At 33.5% G+C, this 27,558-nt stretch overlaps 1 protein-coding gene across 12 annotated transcripts in view; it reads right to left on the reverse strand.

The window, feature by feature from the left end:
* The window catches only part of ADGRL2 (adhesion G protein-coupled receptor L2), a 264,537-nt gene that overhangs the window by 143,916 nt on the left and 93,063 nt on the right, over positions 1 to 27,558 (reverse strand). For all 12 annotated transcript variants that reach the window (XM_045835271.1, XM_045835272.1, XM_045835270.1 and 9 more), the window contains one exon: positions 4,497 to 4,669. In XM_045835271.1, the coding sequence (XP_045691227.1) occupies positions 4,497 to 4,569 (73 nt within the window). In that variant the 5' untranslated portion in view covers positions 4,570 to 4,669. The remainder of the gene's footprint in view (positions 1 to 4,496; positions 4,670 to 27,558) is intronic.

Here is a 27,558-nt window from a genome sequence, read left to right on the forward strand (position 1 = left end):
GTTTTCAATTTTGTTTTTTCCTTCCTTAGTACACTGTCAGAAAATAGTATCAAAGTAATTCCTTTTTGAAGCCTAGAATTATACCCAAGGAGCTTCAACAGAGTCTAAAGAGCCACATGAAAAATTACAGATAGTAACTCCCTGTAAACAACTGGTTACAACTTCTGAATCACAATGCATTAAACTGTATTAAAAAAAAACTTTTAAAAAGTCACTTTATACCACACTGACGCACCCCTAAAGCCTCACTCACTCCATCCACCCACATTCATACAATATTACAGCGCTTCTTAAGTGTAATGCTGAGCAACACACCAGCGTCACCTGGAAGTTTGTCAGAAATGTGAATGCTTAGGCCCTACCCCGACGTTCTGTTCTACTAGGTGATTCTGCTGGTCCTATCGTTTGAGGAGCACTGTAATTGTTTATTTCATATCCATGCTGTTTTCTCTCCATTGACTTTTTTCCTCCACAACTATGTTCACTACTGTCTTTTCAGGACCCACTGAGAGTCAGCTGAAGCATCATTACTTCCTGACATACACCCACACAACTCAATTACCCTTCACATCAATGCCTCTGGAATAGCATCCCCAAGGCACTTACCTCCTTACTACGACTGTTTATTGTCCCTTCTCTAGTGACTAAAACCATGACCCTCTTCCAAGATTTATGCTGTTTATATGATGGATATAGTATGTGTGCTCACTAGAATAAGTGAGGCACTCATTCTAGGCATTATTCTAGGCACTTAACACATCAATGAACCAAAAAGAAAAAATGAAAAGATCCCTGTGAAGCTCACATGCCAACACACTACGCATACTGTATGTGTGTGTAAATATAAATTTTACACATTTCATTGTATGTGTGTTAGATAAAGAATGATGGAAATAAGATAAATGAATACAAGTCTGAATTATTTTAATACTTCCTACGTTTAACACTGGATAGCAACTCTATTCCTTCCACTAAATTATAGACCACTCTGAGGGAAATCTTTATATGCCAAAAAGTCTTTCTAATTCATATTTAACCCCTAGATCTGCTTTTTCTTGCCACACAAATAGAGAAAAGACTTCACAACCAAACATTCATTTTTAGTAAGATATCATTTACATAAAAGGCATTGTAGATATGCTTAAATAATCTGAAAATAGATTAAAAGCTGGTGCAATACTACTTCCACAGCTATGTTCTAAAATTGTCTTGATGTATATAAAATAAATATGTATAGCTCTATCTGGAATACCTGGCATTTCTACCTGGCATAAGATTTTTCTTTGAAATAAGGAAAAGCAAAAATGTAATTTGAGTTAATTGACTAAAAATTTGACTAAAGAAATCCAATTACATACATACCACATAAAAAATTGAACCTGAAATCCATATTACTGACTTTGCTGAAGAACTGCTATTATTTGTAACTTGTCACTTGAGCAAGCCTTCATATGTCTGACTTATACTTTCCAGGGCTCCATTATATACCATAATTTAATTCTCTAGGACACAAAAATTCAATTTACTTTCCTACTTACTGATGCATGATTCCACTGTGGGTTACTATGCTTATAAAAATCAGTCAAAAAAATCAAAACACACCAGTTTCTCAACAAAACTGATTTTTGAAGGCCTTGAGGTTAGTTCTCTAGGAATAAAATCAATTCTAAGAAAAACTTACAAAATATTTTGAAGTCTAGTTTTTTATAATCATTTTTTATTTGGAAATTCTAAACATAATTTTCAAAAATACACAGGGAAAAGAGACTTGAAGAATAAACAAAATGTTCCTAATTTTTAAAAACAAGCATATTTTAATGGGTACGATTTGATACTTAAATACTAATTGAAAGAGAGGGAGAAATGAGCTAATTTTAACAATTAGACCGTTATACATTATTAAAACTTATTAAAAATGCCTAGTGATTTGCTTTTTTATGCACACAAAACATGACATATTTATGTTCATCTGAACACAGAACACAGAAGTCCTTCTTGCAAATGCATACATTTCCTTTTCATATGTATAGATGTAATATAAATCCAAATCACACATTACACCTTTAAAATCATACACTAAGGTAAAACACAACTGTTAAGAGGAGAAAAAAAGTTATAAAAAGGAAGGCATGGTTCACAGCTGAATATAGTACAAAGGATTGTTTTGATTTTAAACTTGATTAGTTACTATTACTTAAAAATCTAATGTCTGCTCTGTATTGCAAAGCCAGAAAACTGGCAAAACCAGGCTAAAATAAATGGCAATCACATTTCCCCAGCAAGCACCTTCCTGCCTGCTGCAGACCTCCACTGATCTGCAACATACACTCAATCTACTCTGCCTGCTTGGCCCCAATAGGTATTTGAGGTTCCCACCCCTGCACATAAGACAAGGAGCTCAACAGCAGAAACTGTGTCTTGTGCATTTTTTAATCCTAAACACCTGGCTCAATTCAGTCACTCAGTACAATGAAGGAGGGAGGAAACCACCCAGGAAAACTTGTCAGTGTTTATCCGTAAGGATCTACCGACTAACACAAAGGTAACAATCATTTAAGGACATTGAAAACATTTTAATGGCTGAATCATTAAATTTATATTCTCTTTCCTATGCTCTAATATGTGATTTTGATTGGTTTTCTCCATAGGTGTTCATAGAGCATATCTACTTTCTGGCAATATAGATACTATCATGTCACGTCAGGCTTTTCTAAGACAAAACCGAGGGACACTGGATCTCAATGTCTGACAGTGTACGTTAGCTTGTGTACACTCCCACAGCTTGCAGTGCGTGTTTGTCCCTGGTTCTTTTCACCTGTAGGAGGGAACTGCTTCAAAAGCAACACCCCCTGGCCTGATGTGCCAAAAATGAAATTTCTCTTCATAGCAGATATGAATCCTGACCTGACAGGTCACACTAGAAATAAAACTGCAGTATCTCATGAAAAAGTCTCTGTTTGCTAGCACCCTCCTGAATTAAGCTACTGTGCCAGCAAAGTAGTCTTCATTGAAAATTTTTTCATTATGCGGACTAATGAGCCATTTGTCCACACCTGGAATCTTTCCTAAATGTATAAAATAATTCAAATATAACAGCAGGGATTCAGTTAGTTTCTCCCCCCGCCCCAAAAAACCAGACATGAAATTATAGAATACACTCAAGATTTTTATAATGATCCAAGCCAGAGATTATTATTATTAAACTCAGTTTCTGCACATTGCTTATCATTACAGTATTCTTCATTCAGGCATATTACATTTTAATGTTAGATTTCATGTAGCTTTCAATTCTGATGCCAAGAGCTGTATCTTCTGAAAACAAAATATTAAAATATTTGTAATTTTCATGTGTGACTTAAATGTAAGTGAACATTATTTACTTTGATTATAGAAATTCTGATTTTAAAATGTTCCTAAATGTGTTATTTGAATTGTACTATTAAGTTAAGTCAACATATTGAAAGTAGGGAACTTTAAACGCAATGAGAGAATAATAAAACAATTTTGGAATAAGCAATTCAAATAAAATTCTTTTGGCAAAATTAAAATATTACCATGTTGAAGCTTATTATAAAGACATTGGAAAAATAAGCTTGATTCTATTGGGTAACAGGATGCCTGTTTCTCCCCCATCATTATATTAATAGATATAAATGTGATCACTTAAAAAAACGTAGGAAGCCAATTTTAAAATTCTAAAACATCTTCTTCAAAAATATTTAATTGGGGCCAAAATTATCCATTATATTTTATATGTGTTTATCAGAGATTCTGTACTCTTTACAGATTTTACAAGATTAATGTATTTTCACGCTGAGTACAGCTACCACTATCAACTAGCATCTGAGCTCCACATTAATTTATGAATTGCTCTGTAAAAAATATCTTGAAGGATGTTATTTTCACTTGGAAAAAACATATTTATAGAAGTAATGGATACCATGAAACCCATATAGTTATTGACAAATTATGGTAATGAAATGCTATACTTTCATTAAGCTTCAAAAGTGTATGTAACTCTTTAAAAATCAGATCTGTCATCAAAAAGATGTATGTAACATTAAAATGGAAGCACAATAAAAATGTTTTCTGGGGGATATATAAAATTTTATTTAGCAGTTTTAGAACTATGACCATACACAAGAAGCAGACAAATATAAACGTGAAGTGAAAGAGTTACCACAATACATGTGGCAATTTTACTAAAATAAACTTAGTCAATAAATGTGAAATATTAAACCAAAACAAAACTTTCATTTATTTCTCTAAGGATCATTTACAATTATATTTATAAATTTATATAAAATATAAATTCAGACTTCTAACACTTTCTATAATACATAGCTGTGTAATGAAAATAATTCAACATTCAGAAAATCATTTTAACACCTATTTGTAAAATAATAAAATGATACTCTCTAGTCACGTCTATATAAGTAAGATTGCATAGTTTCAGTCTCCTGGATGTAAAAAATAAAATTTAAACTGCATCTTACCTTCTGTGTTCGGTAAGAAGCTGATTATAATGATAAACCACAGACTTCGCATTCTGCAACCAGAAGACACCATTATTGATTCCTTTAAATATTTTCTTTGTATTCCTTAATGAATCTAGTTATAAATGCCCAGCTTCATCGAACCCAGCAGTCTGCATCATTGATCTTCATATCTGAAAAACAAAGAAATCCATCATTTATTCTACGGTCCTGGTACATTACAAAATATGCAAAAATAGTATTAACAATAGCTCTCTTTCATTTCCTCCTTCTTTCCCTCACCTATGTGTATATATTTTCAAAGTCTATATTTTGATTCTATATCCAATATGGAAGCTGTGCCTATAGGCTGAACAGCAGAGCCTCACACCTTAAAAATGATCAAAACCTTGAAAATATGTATCAACAACCAGAACATAGAAATTCACATAATAGTTAAATCCCTAATGATGAATTTTCCTTTGAAAAGCTTAGAACGTCATTCTAGAATAAGTCATCTTTTGTTCTATGCCAAATACCAGCCTTTTAATTAAATTACAGTCCACCATTAAATAAGACAAGTTTTGACTGTGAGAGTCCACATAGTATCCATAAAACCAGTACTGCTTTTGATTCATCACTGGCAGTCCGCAGATGCAAAGGACCAACTGCATGCATTGTTCTCCACCATTTTACATAGGAGACTTGAGCATCTGTGATTTTGGTATTCACCCGTAATGCGGTGAGGGGGTGATCTGGAACTAATCCCCAGAGATACCAAGAGAGAACTTTAAGTTTTGGGGGGAGTCAACAGTTACACACAAATTTTTCAACCACACAGGTTTGACAACCCAACTTCCATAATGTTCAAGGGTCCTCTGTACTAGCTTTAATCCGTAACAACTCTACAAAATTTTATAAATGCATATACTTTTTTTTGTTTGTTTCTAGTAATGGCAACAGCAAAATTATGTGCAATATTATCATGTTACCTTGCAAAATAGACAGATAATGAAACTGCTTGTCTACACAAGGGTGCACAATTTTAAATATGGTTGTATTTTATATAATAATGGCATTTCAAAATCATCGCATATCTAATTGTTATTTCTCTGATTACTACTATTCATAGAGGGAGCAGTTTAATAAAGTCTCAACTATTTCATTGTGAAGATTATCCTATATTGGTTTTTTCTTACAGCAAGTTATAAGTTAGTAAGATCATCTTTGAGTAGGCTGATCCACCCACTGGACCCAAATAAACACCCCAGAAAATGATTATTTTATCTCCAAGGTTGCATCTCTATTAAAAAAAAAGACCTAGGAAAGGTGGCAAAAATATAAAATCCCAAGCCAAGTATAATTTCACCAGCCCTTAAGGATCCAACAAACACACCAAAAAGAATGTAAGAAATTAATCTGAAGCTATTATCTAGTGTTTAAATATAAAGATTCATAAAATCACAGATTAAACTAGCAAGATATTTCTGTACTAAGAGCTTTATTTTATCATGCCTATAGTTTGAGATGAAACTACTTCCCCATATATGCCTCTGCAACCATTAATTAGCCTTTTTTTTAAGCTTTCTCTGAAATCTCTAAAGGTGACTAGGTATCATGATGAGGAAAGTCAGAATTCATATCATCCAGTTCTGAGAACACCTCAGATGCTTCTCTGTCCAAAGAAATAAAACAAAAAACAAAAGAAAGGGCATGTTTCTATTTCTGAATGCCACAAGTATAAGAAGAAGAATGATACATGAAAAATTAATGTGATGGAGACACAATGCACACAACCATGCAGAACTGGCCAGCTCTATCTTTCCGCTCTCTCTGAGCTCCCAAAGACTATGCAAAAGACAAAACCAAAAGTAAACCTGCAGTTTACAATCGCTGTGGCAGAGTCCCTGCCTTAAAACTGCAAGCTCTTTTATGGAAAGCATAAATGGAATAAGACAATTTCATGGCCTGTCACATCGAAAAGTCTCATCAATGAACAATTTCTTATACTCTATAGACTGTTCAATGACCTGATGAAGCAAGCAGAATAATTTTAATGTGTGAATGAGGTACATTCATTAAGACCAGTAAAATTAAGTGAGCCTTTGGAATGCTCCTGATTCAAGCCAAGAGTTCTGACTGTCCAAGTTTTGGTTGTAGTGAGTATTTTCATTTCAGTGAACTAATGCATATAGGCTGCTTGCCCACATGCTCTTGAACACATTTCTGCTTTCGTAAAGCAATCCAAGACCAGTCTGTCTTCAGTCATCCGCTCTTTCAAAGAGTCCTTGTTTGTGGGAAGAAAGGGAAGGAAGAAATCAGGGACTGATGACTGCCTTGTAGGAAACAGCTGCCAAGATAGGAAAACCTCTGTTGGTGAGGGAAAAGGAGGAGGAAACCGCACAACCAAGACCTTTTTTTTGTGGCCTTTGGCCAGGGCAGAGTACATGAACACATTTTAACTACATTAAAATTTCAATGTCCTCTTAATGTTTAAATGTGAAACACAATTTTAAAAGTATGCTCTAGTCATTTATGAGACAGCATAAGGTTGTTTCTAACAAAAACAAATTCTGGAATGTAATAAAATGATGGCTTCTTTTATGCAAAGAAAGCTGAAGTCTGTCCATCACACTGTGCAGTGACTAAGTAAGGAGTCTCAAATTTATTTTCTTAATTCTACAACCTAATCAAATAAAATTATTTCAAAAGCTCAAGTTTTAAATGCAAGTTTGAAAACTAAGTCAAAAGATTTTACTGCTGTGATTCAAATTAAAAACAACTTTCCATTTTGAAATGTTAATGAAAACTGAAATACTTAGCAAACCACAATCAGCTATGGATAGAATAAATAAACAATGAAATATGGTGAAACCAATCCCAAGAAAACAGTGCTCCTAAATCAAACTCGAGCCAAAGAACATTCATGGGCATAGATGCAGGTAACACTCTTCCTCCAAACTGTAAATACTTGCAAAGCGAAGTTCAGTAGAAGCTTCTCACGATGCAAAACAAAACAAGAAACAAAATCAGAAAAGGGCTATTAATTTTTTCAACAAACAGAAAAGATTAACCGAGTCCCCATATTAACCACCAGTTTGTCTTTAGATTAGGAAAAAACTTTTCTTCCCCAAGAACTTCAGAGAGGGCCTGGGAGTGTAAAGACACAGTACACAGATGAAACCCCTGCTAATGCTAAGGTACAGTTCACTTCTCTCTCTCTTTTTTAATCCTTACCCAAGATCATGTTTATTGATTGAGAGAGAGAGGAAGGGAGAGAGACAGAGAGACATCAACGTGAGAGAGAATCATCAATCAGCTGACTCCTGTGCATGCCTTGACCGGGAACTGGTGACCTAGGTATGCGCCCTGACTGGGAACAGAACCCTGCCCTTTTGGTGTATGGGATGACACTCCAACCAGCTGAGCCACGTGGCCAGGGCACAGTTAATGAAACAGAAACAGAACATTTCTACTTAAACTAAAAATATGATCTAAAAAAATCAAAGCCACTTCCAATGTACAAACTCCCTATGTTTTATTCTTATCTTTCAAGTAAGAAGACTCAAACAATTTCATCTTAATCTTATTTTTATAAACCACATGCCATTGTCTACCAAACCTATGGATGTGTGTGTGTGTGTGTGTGTGTGTGTGTGTGTGTATAATCTAGGTTTTCTCATACTCTGTTATGTGAAAGTCAATTAATGCATCATTACTACAAGTCAATGCATCATTACAACTAAACCTTCCAAAGGAGAACAATGCCTTCCAGGAAAATGCCTCAGCACTGTTCATATCCTAACAGTTCTCAATGTTTTCTACAAAACTTACAGGTCACAGTTATCTGTAGTCTTTCAGGCAGTAACCTACTTTTGTAAAGTTAGACAAAAGTAGGTTTACAGCTGTGAGTATACAAAAAAGTGTCTTCTTGTATTGTTTATCAATTATTGTACTTATTTTCCATATGAACAACTGTAAACCTACTTTTGCCCCATCCTGTATTTATTAGCTGCAGTAAACATCCATGCCTTAAATTATGGGCAAAATTAGAAAAACACCACTAATAGTCATGTATTTATGTAACATTACCCAGAAATCACATTTAACTTTTTATGTAATAATGACTAGCAAAAACTTTAAAAAGTTAAAACTATTTGTTGATAAGCATCACTAAAAGTAGAGCATAACATGCTTCAAACTAGTAAGAGAAAAAGATAATTTAGAATCGTCTAAACTGGTTAACTAAGGTTGATACTCTATTAAGAGCAAATCCACCATAAAGATTCACATATAAAGCTTTACCTTTGATTTCTACTCATGGACACTGAACTGCTGTGAACAAAACACCTATAAGCATGAGGAGAACAGGGAAAGGAAAGAGCCATCCAAGCGTGGACCTATGAAAGTCACCCCTCCTTGTTAATTATGCACTAACGCTGTGTAAAATAAAATGTTAATGCTTTGAGTAAGCCTAAAATCCTACCCACTAAATGTACGTCAACACCAAATGAAAGTTAAAGGTAGCTGTAAATCAGTCTTTCTGGTCTTACATGTGACATGGAGTTATAATCATTATGGGGCATACTCTGCTAGCAAAAGAAAGCTGCTTTTCTGTCTTTTACCAAAACAAAAGCAACAGAAGAGGACACCAGTCCCACTCTGCCCCCACGCAATAGAAAATGAAAAATAAGTTAATTGCATTTCAATTTAGCTAAACCTCATTTGGAGTGCTCATTTTCAGAAATATCTCACATACAGCCCTTACAGGTCAGAATTTTCTCTTCTTGCTAAGACACAGGAAAACATCAACACCCTTGGGAGTTTACTTTCAGTAAATGTCTAAGTAAAACCCTTGCTATCCCTAATCACAATGCCTTTTTTAGCTCCAGGCATTCAAAGTTCTTAGCCTCTGAGTTTACTTTCTTTTCCTCACAAAGATAGTGTTGGGCCTGGGAATGCTGACAGAAATTTTAAAACCACATAACCAAACACTAGTCGCCACCCTCTTTCTCTGTTTCATTCCTGCAGACACTGGTATCAAATCTAGAGTAGTTTGTTTAAACTAGTTATGCTAAAGTCTCCCTTAACATTCATCCCTCACCTTAATTGAAATTTCTTCATTGCAAATGAAGAAATTCTCCTATGAGAGGGCTTAGTGGAGGGGCAGAAAACAGAAGAGTTCAGGAATGCTCCTAGTAAAGCACATCTGCTCTCTACGGTAATATCTATCTAGGAGTCAGGCTGAGCATGCAGAAGACGCTTGTAGCTGTGGACACCAGAGGCACAGCCCAGGGCAGTCTGCCATCCTCTTCATTAAAATCCTTCTAGTTCAAATAATCAAAACAAATGGCTGTCATTCTCAAAGCAATGTAGGGAACACTTTATGACCAAATGTAAACTTGCAAATGAAGTTGCAAAGGAAAAAAATTAAACCTACATGCCCAATTCAAAATATTAGCTAATATAATATGAAAATTTGATGGCTTCTCACTCTTTTCTACCAAAAGGAATCATAATTTGTTTAAAATATTTTGCATTTATTAAAATTATAACATACCTACAACATAGAAGTTCGTTTTTTCTATTTTTAAACGGCAGTCCTCTCCAACTTTAAGGCATATTGTCCCTTAACTCATCTATAGTCCAGGTTTCCCGAATAATTTTTTGACTTGAATACAAATTATGGGTGCTACAGCCAGAAATATTTCCTGAGTGTCTATTATGTGTGAAATACTGTATTAGAACATATCATTAATCCTTGAGGCCAATGTTACAGAGGTCAGAAATATGAGGTTCAGAAAGGGTAAGTAACACCACTAGCAGGTGGCAGAACTTGAATTACAATCAAGGCTAATTATAGCAGCCCCCCTTTATCCATGGAGGGACATGTTCCAAGACCCCTCAGTGGATGCCTGAAAGTTGGATGAATTTCTTTTTCTTTTGGATAGTACTGAACTCTATACATACCATTTTTTCCTTAAACATAAAATTTCATTTACAAATTATAAAAGCATGTGAATGTGATCTCTCTCTCTCAAAATGTCTCACTGTGATATACACACCCTTCCTGTGATTGCCTGAATGAAAGAAATGTGTTATTTTACCTAACCACTGATTTCACGTAATGACTGAACTAATCATTGGTCAGGCAAATAGAAAAAAAAATCCAATGTTGTTCATAAGATGCAATCTTATGTTTGGCTCACTGCACTGGACCCTTTGTTCACAAAGCCTTGTCAGCAGGCATTCCCTGAATTGATATTCAGATTCCCTCTTGATCTATATATAACAACTAAATTAAATAATAATGGCCCAGGATCTGTTTGTATACATTAGATCATCAATATGAGCATCAGAAGTTTCTTAGAAATAATGAGGTAACCTCAGTAAAATATGTCAAATGATCTTAAAAATAAGTATGAAAAAATTTTAAATACACAATAAGAAGTTGAAGAATATTTTAAGTATATAGCACACTGCCTTTTGCAATCAATAAGTGATACAACTCATCTGCAACCTATGTCAATATATAAATAATGTCATTTAATGACATTAATGTCATTTAATGACATTTAATGTCATAAACTTGCAATTCTAGCCCTGGTTAGGCAGCACAGTTGGTCGGAGCATTATCCTGACAACCCAAGGTTGTGGGTTTGATCCCTGGTCAGGAAACGTGTAAGAATCAACCAGTGTTGGCATCAGTAAATAGAACAACAAATTCATGTTTCTTTCTCTCTTCCCCTTTCCTCCTTTTCTCTAAAAAGCAATAAAATAAAAATTAAAAATAAATAAACTTGCAATTCTAACTCCTAAAATACAGTACATAATAGTTAACACTACTTGTATAATTGCATATGTCAGTTTAAGTCAATGAGTAAGTAGTGATTTACAATCTAGATATTTTTTGATACTGAGTTCTGACGAGTGTTGCTTATTTAGTTTTACCTTACATATTAATTGGTCCTGTGTTACGTTCTAGAGGATTATAAAACCAATTGAAGATACGGTTGCCACCTTCAAAAAGTTAATACTCTAAGAATTAAATAACCAAAGAAATTACTAAGACCCAAAATATTAATTAATAACTGCTCAACTCCCCAAAACCTAATGGTCATAAATGTATTTAGTACCAAAATAATAAGAGAAAACAAATAAAAGTAGTTTCTGGACCTGTGCTTCCCTTGAAATGTGTTCCTAAAGCAACCAATATCACCCTGATGAAAAGGGCCAGCGACACACTAGAATACTGGCTTAACCGTGCAAGGACTGGACAACTCACAAACATCTATGTCTCAACTTCAACAACTCTATATGAGGGTAGAAATATACAGTAAATCTACTATTCCATTATTCTCCCAATTATTCTAATTTTAGGGTTATGGTCCTCATTCCATTGTAAGTAATCCTGAGGAACATTTTCAGGGGCTACTGAAATATATCTCACTATAAGCTTCTCTCTTCTACCAAAACATCCTAGCAATTATTCTAGTAATTCCATTTTTAAAATTACATCTAAAGAAGTTGCTAATTCCAAAAACGTTTTTCGAAACCCACTTACTATGTTATTCCATTGGTAGCCATAACAGAATAAACTGAGACTTATGCAGCTCACATATTTCACACTCTGCCTTGTGGAAAACTACACATGATCAAAAGCAAGATGACATCCAGGTCTTCTTCCAAAAAGAGCCAATTCCTGTGCTTTAGCCAGGGTTACTCTCATCAAGGCCTATGTTCCATACCATATACATGTACCTGGTTACTCTCCATCAAGCCCTATGTTCCACACCATATACATATCCCTACATCTTTAAGCAAAACAGCATTTTACTGAGTTGTAGAGGAGAGGAATGTATCAATTATTTCTGAAAATTAACTGAACATTAGAAATAAAGTTGTAGTCTTAGTCAATGAACAGAACAGACTACTTCCACTGTTACTCTGACATTCGGTGTGATTGGTGTGGCTGATTTCTCTGAAGAGCATGAGGAGGCTCTGATGGGAAGAGAAATATTCATGGACACAACTATAAGAAATAATAATAAACTGAGTTATTCTGAATGGTTGTTAAAAACAAAAAATTAAAAACAAAACTTCAGTTCATTAAAAATTTAAAATGTATCACATTTTATGTGTTACTGCCTCTTAACTACTCGATCCTGGAATAGAAGAGGTATGTGGATTTTAGAAAATGGGTTTTTGAGTTTAAAATGCAATTTTATAACCTCTATTAAAATTTCAAATAACATTAATGTAGTAACAAAACAGTGCTGTTTAATTTTTTAAAAAGGTTATTAAAAAGCTGAGAAAAACTGACTAAAAATTTGAATCACTTGCCAAGACTTTTTTACTTTGTAAAAGACTAACATATTTTTTGCAATATTTCAACAATATTTTAAAATTTTCCAGTTCAGAAAACTGAGGAAGATACATCCCCTGTTGCAATTCCACATATAAATAAAAACAAACAAAAAAAACTATTCTTAGCAACTACCAACAGCAACTAGTGACTCTTCAAATCACTTAATTAAAATCTGTAGTATTCCATTACCTTTGGAAAGATAAAAAACAAGGAAATATGTAGACTGATATTATACAGCAAGGATCAGTAAACTTTTTCTATAAAGAACCAGAGAGTAAATATTTTAGCCTTTAAGGACCATGCAGTCTCTGTCACAACTACACAACTCCGCCATTGCAGCACAAAACCGGCATAGACAATGGGCAATGAATGAGCATGGCTGTGTGCCAATAAGCCTTACTACACAAACAGCCAGCAGGCCACAGTTTGCCAAAGTCTGCTATAGTTGGACAGGCACAAGATAAAGAGAACTGACTGCAGTTCAGTCAAGTAATGAACTGACCAGTAACTATCAATGTCTGCCAAAATAATCAAGCCAACTTTGGTCTGTTACTTTAAGAAATTAATTTAAATGTTAATTTAAAGGTAAAAAAACAAAGCAGCATTATTCTGACCAAAACAAATTAGTGTTTCAGTATGTGTATAACAGATTCATATGCGGAGCTTCCAGTGTTGGGGAGAACTCCAGAAAAGAAAACAAAGGACATCACCACAGTAACCTATCTTACTACTTTGTTTGGCAGGAGAAAATGTAAAACCAATCAAAACAGTCAGTAATGGGAGACTGAGAAGTAATGAGGTTTGGACAAGACTCCCAGAGGGCCTTCTAGCATTAGTATGATGGTGTCAAATAGCTGTTGGTAAAAGTGACTTCAAACTCCTGAAATTTCTGTCACCACTGCTACTCACCCATATGAAACACTGGATATATCCCAGGTTCCACATTGTATTCAACAGGAAACTGCCGAATTCTAATTTGTTGAATTGCTCTATAAATCTAAAAATTCTACAAGGCCAAATCACCAACATTACTCCAAAAAATTATGAGGTCACAATAAATGCACAAATTTCTTTTAGAACAAAAGTATTTCCACAGCTTTCAATTCCATGTAGGTTCTCCCCAATCACAATACTGTGTTACTATTACAACAAATATTTTTATTGTCTGCAATCTAATGATTCTTAAAATTGAATAGTCAGGCTGTAACATACCATGTAACATTTCTAAGCTACAATTAATAGTTACCACATTAAAATACATGAAGGCTTAACTTTTCTATCAATTTTACATATAAGACAGAAGAGGGAGAAGGTTACAAATTTTTAATAAGAGCATTATATTATGGTAGTAATAATCTAGGTGTTTTACTGAAAGTAGAGTGGATTACAGTAAATGAAATTTTAAAATGTCCTTTACATTTTACAGATAACACAAAATGACTTTTTTCATGTCTCTAGTGATAAGGATAAATTTGCCACACATTTAAATGGTGCCTTCACACTCCCACCCCACCTCAGCTCATGAATTAATAATTCAGTGACATTAATACAAGATAAACGATAAAAAGGTTAAGGCACATGGGCCAACCATAAACACATCCTTCTTTCAGTACAGTTAATACTTCTCTGCCAATTATAGCTAAAACTTTTTAACAGTTTTCAATAGTGTTTTTACAATCTAAAAAGCAGCTTACACACACACAATTTCACACAATTCAGGCTTAATAAATCTCCTGCTGGTACCAAACAATCATTCCAGGGGATTAAAGTGCAACATTTGTTAACATTAATAATGTTTTATACAGTCATATGTATTAAAGAAGCCTCTACTCTGTTATTAGTCCCCTAAAAACCCTTCTAGACCAATATACTGATTAGGTATAAATTATACATGTATCCTTCAATTGGTGACTCACAATAACAATGAAATACATTAATGTAAAATGGTAAAAGAAAAAACCACATCCACTATAAAGTAACAGATTTTCTTTGAACCATGCTTACAAAATGTGTACAAGTGCACATGAAGACATATATACAGTACATAAGTGCAATTAGCTCAGTCTTTAGTAGTTTTTAAAACCAAAAATCCCCTGGAGCATTATTTATTGTAAGTTTGGGTAAAATACAGCTCTGTTAATATAAAAGGTACTTCATTTTAAAGTGGTATAAATTCTCTCGGTGTTTTATTGACTCTTTCTCTGAAATGTCTTAATATCCCCTCATTCCTTTCATTCCCTCTGCCCTAACCTCTCTCTAAACTTCTGCAAAAATCTCACAGCTGATTTCTCACCCTCCATTCAGTTTGCCAACCTCCATTAGACTAATCTTCCTAATTTCACTCTAAACCATAAAAATGTGTAAAATTGGAACCAATCCTAGAGATCACTTTATATATAAGACAAAGAAAACACTTGAGGTTTTGAGTTGAAAAAGGCAGGTCTCTAAACTGCTGATTTTAAAACTTTCCCATAAGTGCATATATCATTATCTCACCATAATTATCACAACAAATGTAATACCGCTATTTTAACAATAGGGAAATTACAATGGGGGCTGGGAGGGCTGGGGGAGGTGGGGTAAATGGAAAAAGTTTTAAAAATGTGTCAAAAAGTAAAACTGGGAAAAAACCCAAACAGATCTAACTTCAAAAATATTTAATCCAACCCTCTGATTCTGTCAAACTTATTTGCTCAGTAATTCTGAATACATCTTTCAAAATAACTTTTAAGCCAGATTGTTTTTGGCCATATGGAAAGCATTTCCTTCCTTTCCACCCATCAAGAGACTTGATGGGTTTGAAAACCACCCATGCCATAAAGCCAACCTGACCACCTCCAGGGAGTGGGCGGGGGAAACCCTCTCCCTCTGCAAATTCCTGTGGTCATTACCTGTATCATCTGTATGATAGTTGTTATTGGGTTATATTATGGCTCCTGATCAACTAAGCTTTTAAACTATTTTAATATCTCTTTTTTCAATTATTTTATAGTTGTTCAATTATGTCCAAGTTTTCAATATTTTTCTTTCTTCAACGTACATCTTTTCAATCCATACCAAAAAAAATTTCCAGGATACATACTTTGTTCAAGGCATAAGGCTGGTATTACAATATGCAGGAGATAAGGAAATAAGCCATGGGTACAAATAACTTTACAAATTAATGTGATTAATAGAGCACATGCTCCATTTGGACTGTGACTTTGGCTCTTCACTTCAATCTTGATTCTGGTAAGTAGTGTAACATCCTGGTGATTAATACAGTAAATATACAATTAAGTCAACCAAATTTCTGGAAAATTATTATAACTTTTAATGGACTTATTGTTTATTTCACAACTAAACTTGAGAATGACCATCTTTATTTCCTGTTCTTCCCCTTTAAATATTGAGGTAATTTAATTTGGGGTCCATAAGAGGCTTACCTTCACCTTTGTATCTTTCTTGGCATACTTATGCTGTTCTTCTGCCTGGAATCCCATCTGCCACTTGTTCCTTGGCCAACTACCATTCCTTTTCCAAAACTCAGTTTAGGTCCATCACTTGACTATCTATCTTACTTCCTCCTTTCCCTAAATCTCCACCACACACACTGCCATTGTTCTAAAATACAGTGTACCTACCACTACCAAAAACTGTTGCAAGTATTACTTTCAAATTATCGCTATATAACTGAAAATGGAACCCATGGCTTTCGTATCTATTAACTTCACACCAGGCACCTTTGCTGGCAAAAAGGACATAAGAAATGTTTTTGACAAAAAAAGGAAGATAGTGATATAGGGAGAAGACGGGGAGAAAGGGTGAATGAGTAATAAACTGAACTGTGAGAGGTAATAAACATGAACGGTGGAAAGGACAAGGAAAGTGAATGGATTTCAGAAACTAAATTCCTAACTTTTAAAAACTGAAACAATTTTTTAAAACTGGAAACAAACTTGAGTTCTAAAATAGAATTTTCAAGGTTTTCCCCTCCTATTTGGGACTACTTTTTAATTAAATGTTTCATTTAATATTGAGGATTCCCCATTTAAAATACAAAATAGAAATGGCTGTTTTTCAGAAAGTTTAATTTACCAGTTTGGCATAAAATAGCTTATTATTTTTATCACTTTTGGAAGTCAAATAAACTATCGACAAGGAGAGTTTTAAAAACCACTGAGCCTCCAACAGTTAGTGGGGAAACTGGACCTGCAACTCAGGTCCAAGCAAATTCCTGTGGAATAATCTCTTGATGGAGGCTGGCTTCAAAATACTTGAAAATGTAATAGTGCCTACAAAAACAATTTATGATTTAAAATACTGAAAATAATTTAAAACTTTTAAAATTATTAAAGACTACACTTTCAGGGATCATTTCTAGAGTACGTTAAAGTTAAAATTATTACAAGACATGGAATTACATAAAACTATAAACCTGACAAGTTTGCTTTTAAATAAAAACAGAATTGGAAAAATAAATTTGACATTTATTTTCAAAGTACACTGAAAATGCAAGGTAATTTTTTTATTTTTATCGAATTTATTGGGGTGATACTGGTTAATAAAATTATATAGATTTCAGGTGTACGATTCTAAAGTACATTATCTGTATATTGTATTATGTGTTCATCATTTACTGCAAAATATTTGGCCAAGGTAGGCTTCCACATCTACACATCTTCCTAGTAATATTCTGAACCTGTGAAAATGCTATAATTCAATGGTGTAATTCCTCATGAAAGTGAAACATTTTAAATAGAGGGCAACATATGGGCACAACACACTTTTGTTAGCATTCAGAACAAAGAATAAAAAAGTTAAAATCCACACTAATTTTCTCCTCCAAAATTATGGGACTGGCATTAGCACTCCAATGTCAATCTTGGACTTAGGTCTCAACTCTATTCGAAAAAGCAGGAAATTTCACACTGGGGACTAAGCTTCGGCTATCTGATATTCCTGTAATACATGCAGCACTCATAGTTTTGTACTTTGTGGGGTTAATTTTGGGGGGGATTTTTTTGTATTATAATTTACCATGGCTACTCCTAAAACCTAACTGCACCGTTCTTAAGACTAGTATTTGCAATTTATCAACTTTAATACATGAGTTCAACAATGTTGATAATAAAACTAAGCAGCTTGCTTATAGAAAGATATCTGATATTAAATATGAAATCTAACAGGTTTTAATAATTAGACTCTGTAAATGGTACTATATATACATGCCTGTCCTAATTTAGGAAGACAGGCTTCTCACATAACACTTGTCAGACTAAATACAAAGAAACTGTTCTGGCATTTCACTAAATTAAAATCTTGAATGTACAGATTTGGATTTTATTAATACTTTAAATCAAACCATAGTTACAATTCAGTTTCACACAATGCAATTTATAGTAGTCCTCTGCTGTGAATGCAAGAACATAATGAGATTTTAATCAGATTTTAGTATGTCACTAAAAGATATTTCAGAAGGCAATACCCTCACCTCCCCAAGAAAACTATCACTTCATAATTAAAAGGTAAAGATAAAGCACCTGTGATATCTAAGTACCACTGAAGAATGGCTCCTTGCATACCAGAACATGTCCGATGCTAAAATTCAGGCCACTATTGCTAACAGTTTACATGAGATATCAAATGTTATTGTTACATCACGTATTTGTTGAAATCGTTTGTCGAAAATTTTCTTCACATATTTTATCTTATGACTATTAAAATGTCTTTTTAAACATTTTATTACATTTTTATGGTTTCCTTAACCAACCAACTAAAATAAAACTCACACTACAGTATCAATAACCACATTTAATTAACCTCCCTTTATTTCGTATTGATTACCTTATGCTGATCTATGCCTTCAGTATGACTGGTGCACCAGGAGAAAAAAATCAGCCTTCATACCAGGACATGTGCTGAGAGTATCCTCTCCTGACTGCCTTTTAAAGCTGGTAATACGTGGGAAGATATAATACTTGAAATGATTCGGGGGCAGGGACACTGGGCTGTATTTGTAGGTCAGGGAGAAGAACTACAAAAAAAAAATCCTACTTGAGTGCTTTCCACGTGGTATTCAATCAGGCACCAGATTTTAAAAATAGTCACATAGTAAAAGTGGAAGGAGAAAGTACAGATATTCTCAGGTGCTTGGGTAATCATCAATGCTTCCTGTTTTCAACATCTGAGCATCTATTCTGACAAAGGCCAGTCAGGCCAGTCACTGGTTTATCATCTAAAGAAGACAGCAACAATAATAGAAACCCCTATAATAAAAAATAATAGAAAACCTTTAGCACAATGAGAACAGGAGGAAAAACCTCCCAAACAAAAATAAGAGAAAAAAATGAAACAATCTATAGTAAAAAATGGAAGCCAAATGACATGGCCTGCTTAAAGTATGGAAACCAATGTGAAGCAAATTTAATCCACATCGGTAATGATAATAACAAGCATTTACTGAGACCTTTCCATGTATGCAGCTCCATTAAGCAATATAACTGCATAAGACAAATTTTCTCTATTATATGGAAGCAAGAATACTTCCGCATTAGCACAGAAAATACCAGTACTAACTCTTTTATTTATTACCTTTACCATTCCTACATCTATGAGAAGAATCTGGAATTGGTTAGATTGTAGCAAAAGTTATTGTGATCTTCATTATCAACAATAATAACTGTTTATTCAAAAACAGATTGAGAGCCTAGTCTGAGTTAATCACCGATGATAGGTGCTGATAGATGCTTTTAGCTGGTTTTCACCCTTGTCACCCATAATTAACTAGATACGAAGGATCAGCTATAAAGGCTAAAAGTTATTGCTGAGTCTGAAGAACTGAAAAGTTATTGAGGAAATGATTTCATTATTCTTATAATACACAATATGTAGCTGGAAAATCTCCTACATACCAAGAGAATAAATATAAGTTCATAATAACAAGAGAAAAAGCCAATATAAATTGCATGGCATAGAAACTTTTAAGCCTTCCTAAAAGAGGCAGGCTGGTATCTAAGGAAACCTAAGAATGTCTAATTCATTGGTTAAAAAGCTCTTAAGAACATTACTAAAATGACCCTGAACACAGGAAGTATCTCAACAGATTTAATCCTGACAAAGGTGTTCTTTCACAAAATAAATACTTCCTTCTAACCAGATTATAATAACTGGCTTTTATAGTCTTAATTATCTTACAGGAACTTCAGATAAAATACAAATAAACCAAAAACCCAAATTTTGTAACCTTACACAATAAAATTTTTCACTCTAATTGACACTTGATTTAGTGTGATATTAAACATATGGAATATTTTAGAAGCATCTATAAAAGAAGCAAAAGTATACTTTTTCACAAGTATCACATAAAAACATATCAACTTGAAGCGATTTGGGGTCCAGCTGATCTTTTCGTGTAACGCATGCACCTTAAAGTATTGTCAGAAATGTGGGCTAATTCCCTCTCTCTTGCTGTCAAGCAGGGTAATAGCAGGAATGAGTGACTTGCATGGAACCTAGGCTATGATCCTAGCTCTTCTCTACCCCATAGCCCACCGATTACTAAATTCTATCCCATCATTATAAAACTTTTCCCAGCTGTGTACAGCCATAGCCTCTCACCTGGATGGACTATCATCCAAGCCTTCTATGTTTCTATTTCCTCCAGAATTTCCCTCCTCTAATTCAGTGGTTACACCACTTTGAGAGTTAGGAATCAAATGTAACATTTACTCAATCAAAAGTATTAACATCTTTTATACCTACATGATAAAATATACGGGAGAGGGACATAAAACAGGAAATTTATTTAAAAAGTGTGTATTTATTCTCACATGTTTAAACTCGGTCACCTTCAAAGACTCTCCATTTGATGCAATTCACCTATGAAGACATTTTTCCACTACTCAAAAGTTTTTGAACTCCTCAATTTTGATGGCTTTTAGTGCTTCTGTTGTTTTGGGTTTTTGTTTTTGTTTTTCCCCACATGGACAAAAAGTTTCCCTTTGAGGACTTGTTTTAATCCAGGGAAATGAAAATCACTCAGGATAAGATTGGGTGAACAGGGAGGCTGGGGCATGGGGATCGTGCTGTTTTTTTTATCTAAACCTACTGAACACTCAGTGCCACGTGGGCAGGTATGCTCCTAACTCACCCATCATGAAATGAGCAAACCTGTTATAAAAAATTCACTGCAACCCAATGCAGCCTCTCACAACAATGCCAGCTAGTACCCTGATACAGATGGGTTCCTGGAACACTCAGCTAGCAGGATAATTCCCGTTTTGGGGGGGTGCCCCCTGGTAATTTTAGCAGATTAGGCTCTCTAATAACATGCCCCAAACTGATGTCTGCGTTTCATCTCCTTCCACTTCTGTGCAATTCATACATTCTATACATTCTCCTTAAGGCACCACTTTCTGCTTTTATCTTCCAGTATCTTCACCTCTGTCCTGTCCTCATCCTCAAAAAGGCTTCATCTGACAAAGTTCTCCTCTGCCTTCAGGTCTACCTTAAGTAGGGTCTCTTTTTTCTATACTACCCGTTGAAATCACTCCACCAACCCTGTATTTCCACAGCCTTTCCTCTACACTTCATGTCATGCTATGTCAGTGTAGTAGCCCTTACATTAAAATTATTTGTGTAAACATCTGTCTCCCTCAGGAGATTATAAATTCCTAGAGAGCACAGTCCCTATATACAGTACATTTCTCTAAGCAGGGCCTTAATAAATGGCTGTTTATCTAAAAAGACTAGAATTAAAGCCCAGAAGTTAATGGATAACTAGATGAAATGTGCTAATAACAAAACTGTTCCTGTAAAGGCTAAAACACAATCAGTATTTCAAAAATACAGACTTTAAAACCAATGCAAGCAAATGCATACTTCTGGCAATTTTGGCAAACTGGGTGCTAGAAGTTGTCACTTTTTAAAAACCACATGTGCTGCCACAGTAACTTCTGTGGCATTGAAGGAAACCAAAAATAACATGTTGAAAGTAAACCTCAAAGCATATAAATTCCATGAATTAGTAAAGTAAATCCAAGCCCTCACCTGTCATTTATGCATATGCAACATTGTTGGGAAGGTTGCTCTGAACTGCAGAAATGTGTTTTTTAAGAGAACATACCCACATATGAAATAACAGACTTTTCAAAAGATAATTTGGATATGACTTTTATTTTAATTGGACTCTCAAAAGAATTCTTCTACATAGTAAAAATTCTCTAGTACTGTGCTTCTCAATACAATTTAATTTACCCAAACTGGGCATGAGAGGCAAGATAGTGTCAAAAATTGAGTCACTCTGGCTTCGTATAACTTCTGTCCTTGAGAAAACTATAAATTGTTCAGCACAGAAGAGTGACAGGCTGCCAAAAATTAAGATTTACTTCATTCCCATATACCTGCATGGTCGGTCTTAATCGCACCCTATAAATGTCCCCATGAATACAAAGTGGGCTGAAGGAGTTTTAGTTGGATTAACACAATCTTGAATGTTAAATCCAAAGGTGGAAACATCTGCCTTTCAGCTAAAAAACCCACTGTACCACTGGTTATTTGCACAATATTGTGAAAGATAAAGATAAATTTCTGATTATTATATTTAGAACTAAGAACAATTTTCAATTTTCCAAATCTGTAATATGTATATGTTAACCCAAAAACTGCTTTTCCAGATTTATTGTTCAATTTGTTATCTGCTATGCTTGTATAGAATCAATAAAACTCAAAGTTCATATAAAGAAAGCTTACTACTAAAGATAGGGAGGAGCTTCTAATTTCCACTGACTTGCTAAAATATTTCTCAATGTATCCATAAGCGCAACAACCACCACCAAAAAATGGACTGAAGTCCTACCTTTAAAGCAGTTTCCATACCACCATGATAGGTAATTTCAAAATATATCAACCTGGATATTAAACACTTAAATTATATCAGTTCCTGACTGCATGTTAAAATGATATGAAATATTAAAGCTTATTTTAATAAGGAATTAATGTTCAAATAGACTAAGCAAAGCTTTAAAATTCATAGTATACTGGTGATATTGTCCAATTTTTAACCATTATAAGCAGTGTTAGTGAAAATTTTAACTACTCAAATTTATATGCTATTTCCTGGAATCCTTTCTAATATTTTTAGCCTGACTTTCCAACAACTTCATTTATTAATACATGTTATAATTCATTATCTACAAGCCAATCCTTACACATGGTTTCATATACTTCTTATTTTTAAAAAATCCCTTATAGACAATAAACACAAATTATGCTAAAAAATTTGCAACAGTAAAGTTACCACAGCAGTTTGTCTAAGTTTCAGATTTTAACAGAAAAGGAGAAAAAAATCAAGATACACATAATTATCTTACACATAATACAGTATTTGTAAGTTTAAGTAACAGAGCCTAATTTTCAGCCAGAAAACTAGAATCAGGATAATAACAAATCACAGCCAAGAGTGAATACATACTTGACCATATTTTGGTTGAAACAAATCTAAATAAAACAAGGTAGGATGGCAGGCCAACCAAAGGCATCAATTGTGCTATGCACCTTTTTCTTTTAAAATCATTTTATTCATAACATAAATTTTAATTATAGAATGGCAATATATCTATGCATTCCTCGATCTGTCATTTAAGATGCTTCAATAAAAACGTCTATATTTTCTTTGAGAAAAAAGTACACAAAATAAAGTTTCTGTTTTTTAGGTTGAGTAAGAGTATGCAAGTATAAAAAAATCACTCATATTATAATGAATAATTGATTATTAGAGTAAACATTAAGAACATCTTTGATGAGAGTTGAACAATGTCAAACATGAAGGCATGGCAAATATCCTTTTTTTTTAATTATGGAGGGTTTAATATATATTAGGTCATATAGAAACACTCTAAAGACCATCACCATATGATTCCACATTCAATAAAAATCCTATACATTAATACTAATCCCTAAATTTGTATATTGGCTCTTTTTGCAAGGTCAAACAGCAGCTTACTTGGAAGTCAAATAAAAACTGTAACTTAATTCTTTTAAAAAAGAGAATGAGACCTCAGCCAGCAATTCAGGAATAAGTGACATCAAATTATTAAAACATCTTAAGAAATCATGCTACATAAAATGTCAAAAATATTGAAAAAATTTACAAAATATTAAAAAGGTGTTAGCTGAAAAAACATGACTATATCCATTTTATAAATATGAGTTTGTGGTGACTTATTCTTTATAAACAGGCAAAATCAATTTTAATAAAGTAAGCTAACAAACCTCTATTCTAGTTTACTTTCAATTAAAAGTTAACACTATGATTTGATTGCAACCTTGTGAATTTGCTGCTCATGGAACAGACAAGCAATACAGAGAAATGAGTCTATTAGTGTATGTAATCTACAAGGTTCTCGATATCCTTAATACTTAAGCAATGATTATATTACAGGCTATTCAATTTAGTATTGTTCTAATGAGCTCTAGTTCTTGTTCTTTGTGTTTTGTTTTTTTTTTAGGAATACTCTTAAACTATTAAGAATCGATTCTAAATGTGATTTCTAAGATACTTTAGATTTGTTCCTGAATTTTTAATCACGCAATATTAACAGATTAATAACTGTTTTTAAAGATGTAATCTCATTTAATGAAAGCAATTAGAGTTTCCTAGGCTGAAATGCTGGAAGAATATATGTACTTCCTAACACCTTAGTAACACAATACAAGGAAATTAGTAAAAAAATAAAAACACATGGAGGTGTGAAAGAGTAACTATATTAAAATAGGCAAAATATAAAAGTTATGTTTAACCACCAAGTTCAATACAATTCTGTCAGCATGTTACAAAATATTTTATAAAGATAAATAATCCCCAAATTCTTATTAAGAATACAAAGATGGAAAAGTGCTTTTAGAATGTATTCTTAAATTCTTCAATATGCCGCAGCTCTGATCTGAATCCCACGTAGCAAACAGGTAAAACCAATTTTCTTGAAATGAAATTCAACAAATTTTAAAAGTCTTGGTACTTATATTTGCATTAACCAGTAGCTTTTGGGGGCCAATAATTTTTACTAAGATAAGAGATAACGAAGTATTTGTTATGATGTTCTGACAAATAGTAAAATGCTGGGCTAAGTCATTTCAAAGAACCTAAACTTTTTATTTAGGGCCTCTGGTATAACAGCAACTCCTTTTTTTCTTTGACTCATATTTGCTCAAAACAAAAATGCCTTTTGAATCAATAATCTGATTTAATGAGCATTAAATTTTTTAAAACCATTACACAGAAAATCAATAATTAAATGAGTTTTATTTTTCCTTAAATATAAATAAAAAAGCAGTGTTCATAATCATACTTATATTAAAATATAGAAACCATGAGACAAAACTATTCATAAGCAGAAAGCATCAGTATTATTTTCAATTTCAAATAGTTCCTGAGGTATGGTATTTACTTTTATGTAAAGGTAATACCGTTATATATAAATTAGAGAGAAAATTTGTGATATGTGTTATAAGTTGTTTTTCAAAGGAACAGAAATTTGTTCATTCTTCAGGGCAGCTTGGGATTAGCACCATCATGTGAACGCCACAAAAATCATACTAAAATGTGTGTAATAAAAATAAAAAGTAGTTTTAAAAAGAAAGATTTTATTTCCTTTTAGAGACAAGGGAAGGGAGGGAGAGAAACATGATGTGAAAGTGTAACATTGATAGGTTGTCTCTCATACACATCCCAACTGGGGACCAAACCCTGAAGCCAGGCTTGTGCGCTGACAGGGAATCAAACCTGCGACCCTTCCCTCTGCGGGACGATGCCCAACCAAGCCATACCAGTCAGGGCAAAAAGTAGTTTTTTAAATCTCTGCTAGATTTCAGTTTGAAGAAATCAAACAGACAAAAAGGAATACCTTTGAAACATATAAAAAGCAAGAAAAGAATCTAATATTATTTACCCACTTTATACTTAAAATGAACACATCAGTTTTTAAATCCTGATAATAAGGCAATTTAAATATTTTTCCAACACGCAGATTACAGTTTTGAATTTCAGACTCTTCATATAGGTATATGAAAATTTTTGAATAAATTTTTTTGCTACATGTTTTGTAAACTTTCATTTAAAATATTAACATGTTAAAATATTTGACTCGGGTCAAAGAGTATAAAGTGTACCATCTTTTCTTTTAAATAGCTTCATTTTTATAAAATTCATATTAAAAAGATTATTTCAAGTCTATATTCATAACACATTATCGTTATCTGGAGAATTATTCTTTGTATTACATTCTACACATAATACAGCATTTTTTAAAAATCTGCTCAATTAGATCTAGGAACAATTGATGCATACACATTTACCCCTAACGTATTTAAGAATATTCAATAAAAACTTCTTTGCTAACTTACCAAGGATGTCAGGATTATGTTGCACTAAAAAGCAATTGCCAAAATATGTCCTTGCTGTAAATATCCTCAATGTAATAACAATACTTACTCAACAATAATTTAATTTTTCAAGAGCTCACTTTCTTTGCAATGGATTCAAATCTCACTATTTTACAAAGCACTCAGTAGTCTACCCTCAAATTTGAGATAGAACAAGCAGAACTCACCCTAGCTGTGCCTTTTCAACAACCCAACAGAAGTCATGCACTCCGTGACAGTTACTGTTGCTCACCGAACCATCTTCCTGGAATGAATTTTCTGGTAACCCTTACCTCACTGTGAAGGGAGGTGTGGTATTTGAAGAAAAAGAATAGTGAACTGTAATACTGGATTCCATTTCTGGTGCCTTTTATATTTAGCACCAACTATGATAAGAAAGCTCTTTTTATCATATTAAGACAATGAAGTAAATTTGGCAGTACAGGATGCCAATCAATAACTATGAAAAAGGAGCATTTATATACTTTTGTGAAATGTGCCATCATAATCCTTTAAGTGTAATTGCTGTTGCAATCATTTTTATGCTGATGTCTAAATGCTCTGCATAAATGTACAATAACATGGACTTGTTAAGATAACACAGGATCTTGCTATATAAAAACCCATGCAAGTACCATAAATCTCTTTATCATACATACAAGTTCCCCTATACTTAGAGGGCCATTCTGTGCAACAGTAACAATCTGACTGTTTACATTAGCAAAGGCTAGCTAATAAAATAATAAGTCCACAACAATAAATTTCTTTAAGAAATAAAGCTCTTTAAAATACAAAATAAATATTTTTATTTGTCATGTCATTCCTTGGTAAACTAAGAGAAAAAAATGAACTACCACATCTCTTTTCACAGATGTATAGGTGGAAAACCTTTTCTTTCTAACAAACATTTTCTGAAATAACATTATGATACCAAAATATAAAAATAGAAATATTCATTTTTCTTAGAATTTACATAATATAATATTCTATCCTTAAATTTCCAGGTGCAATTAAGTATATGCACATAATGTGAAAAAAAAACCCTGCTCACAAGAAGATCCCAATGCCCCAAAAGGCCTTTTTACACCCTGATTCTCAAAACACCTGATTGCAAAACTCTGAAGTATTTATGAGTATCCAGCTTATAATTTAGTTCACAAAGCGTTCACAAATACAATTCAGTTATTAATCAAAACTACTTTCTATCTTGCTTGCATTCACTTTTTATCAAGTTAGCAGTTTTCTAAACCATTTAGTACTAGGTCTTCACTGGTAGTTTCCCCATTTAAATGTCACAGCACTGATCGGTCCATT

This window comes from Phyllostomus hastatus, unplaced genomic scaffold (genome assembly GCF_019186645.2).
Source record: "Phyllostomus hastatus isolate PE091 unplaced genomic scaffold, TTU_PhHast_1.1 phas_contig_209, whole genome shotgun sequence".
Lineage (NCBI taxonomy): Eukaryota > Metazoa > Chordata > Mammalia > Chiroptera > Phyllostomidae > Phyllostomus > Phyllostomus hastatus.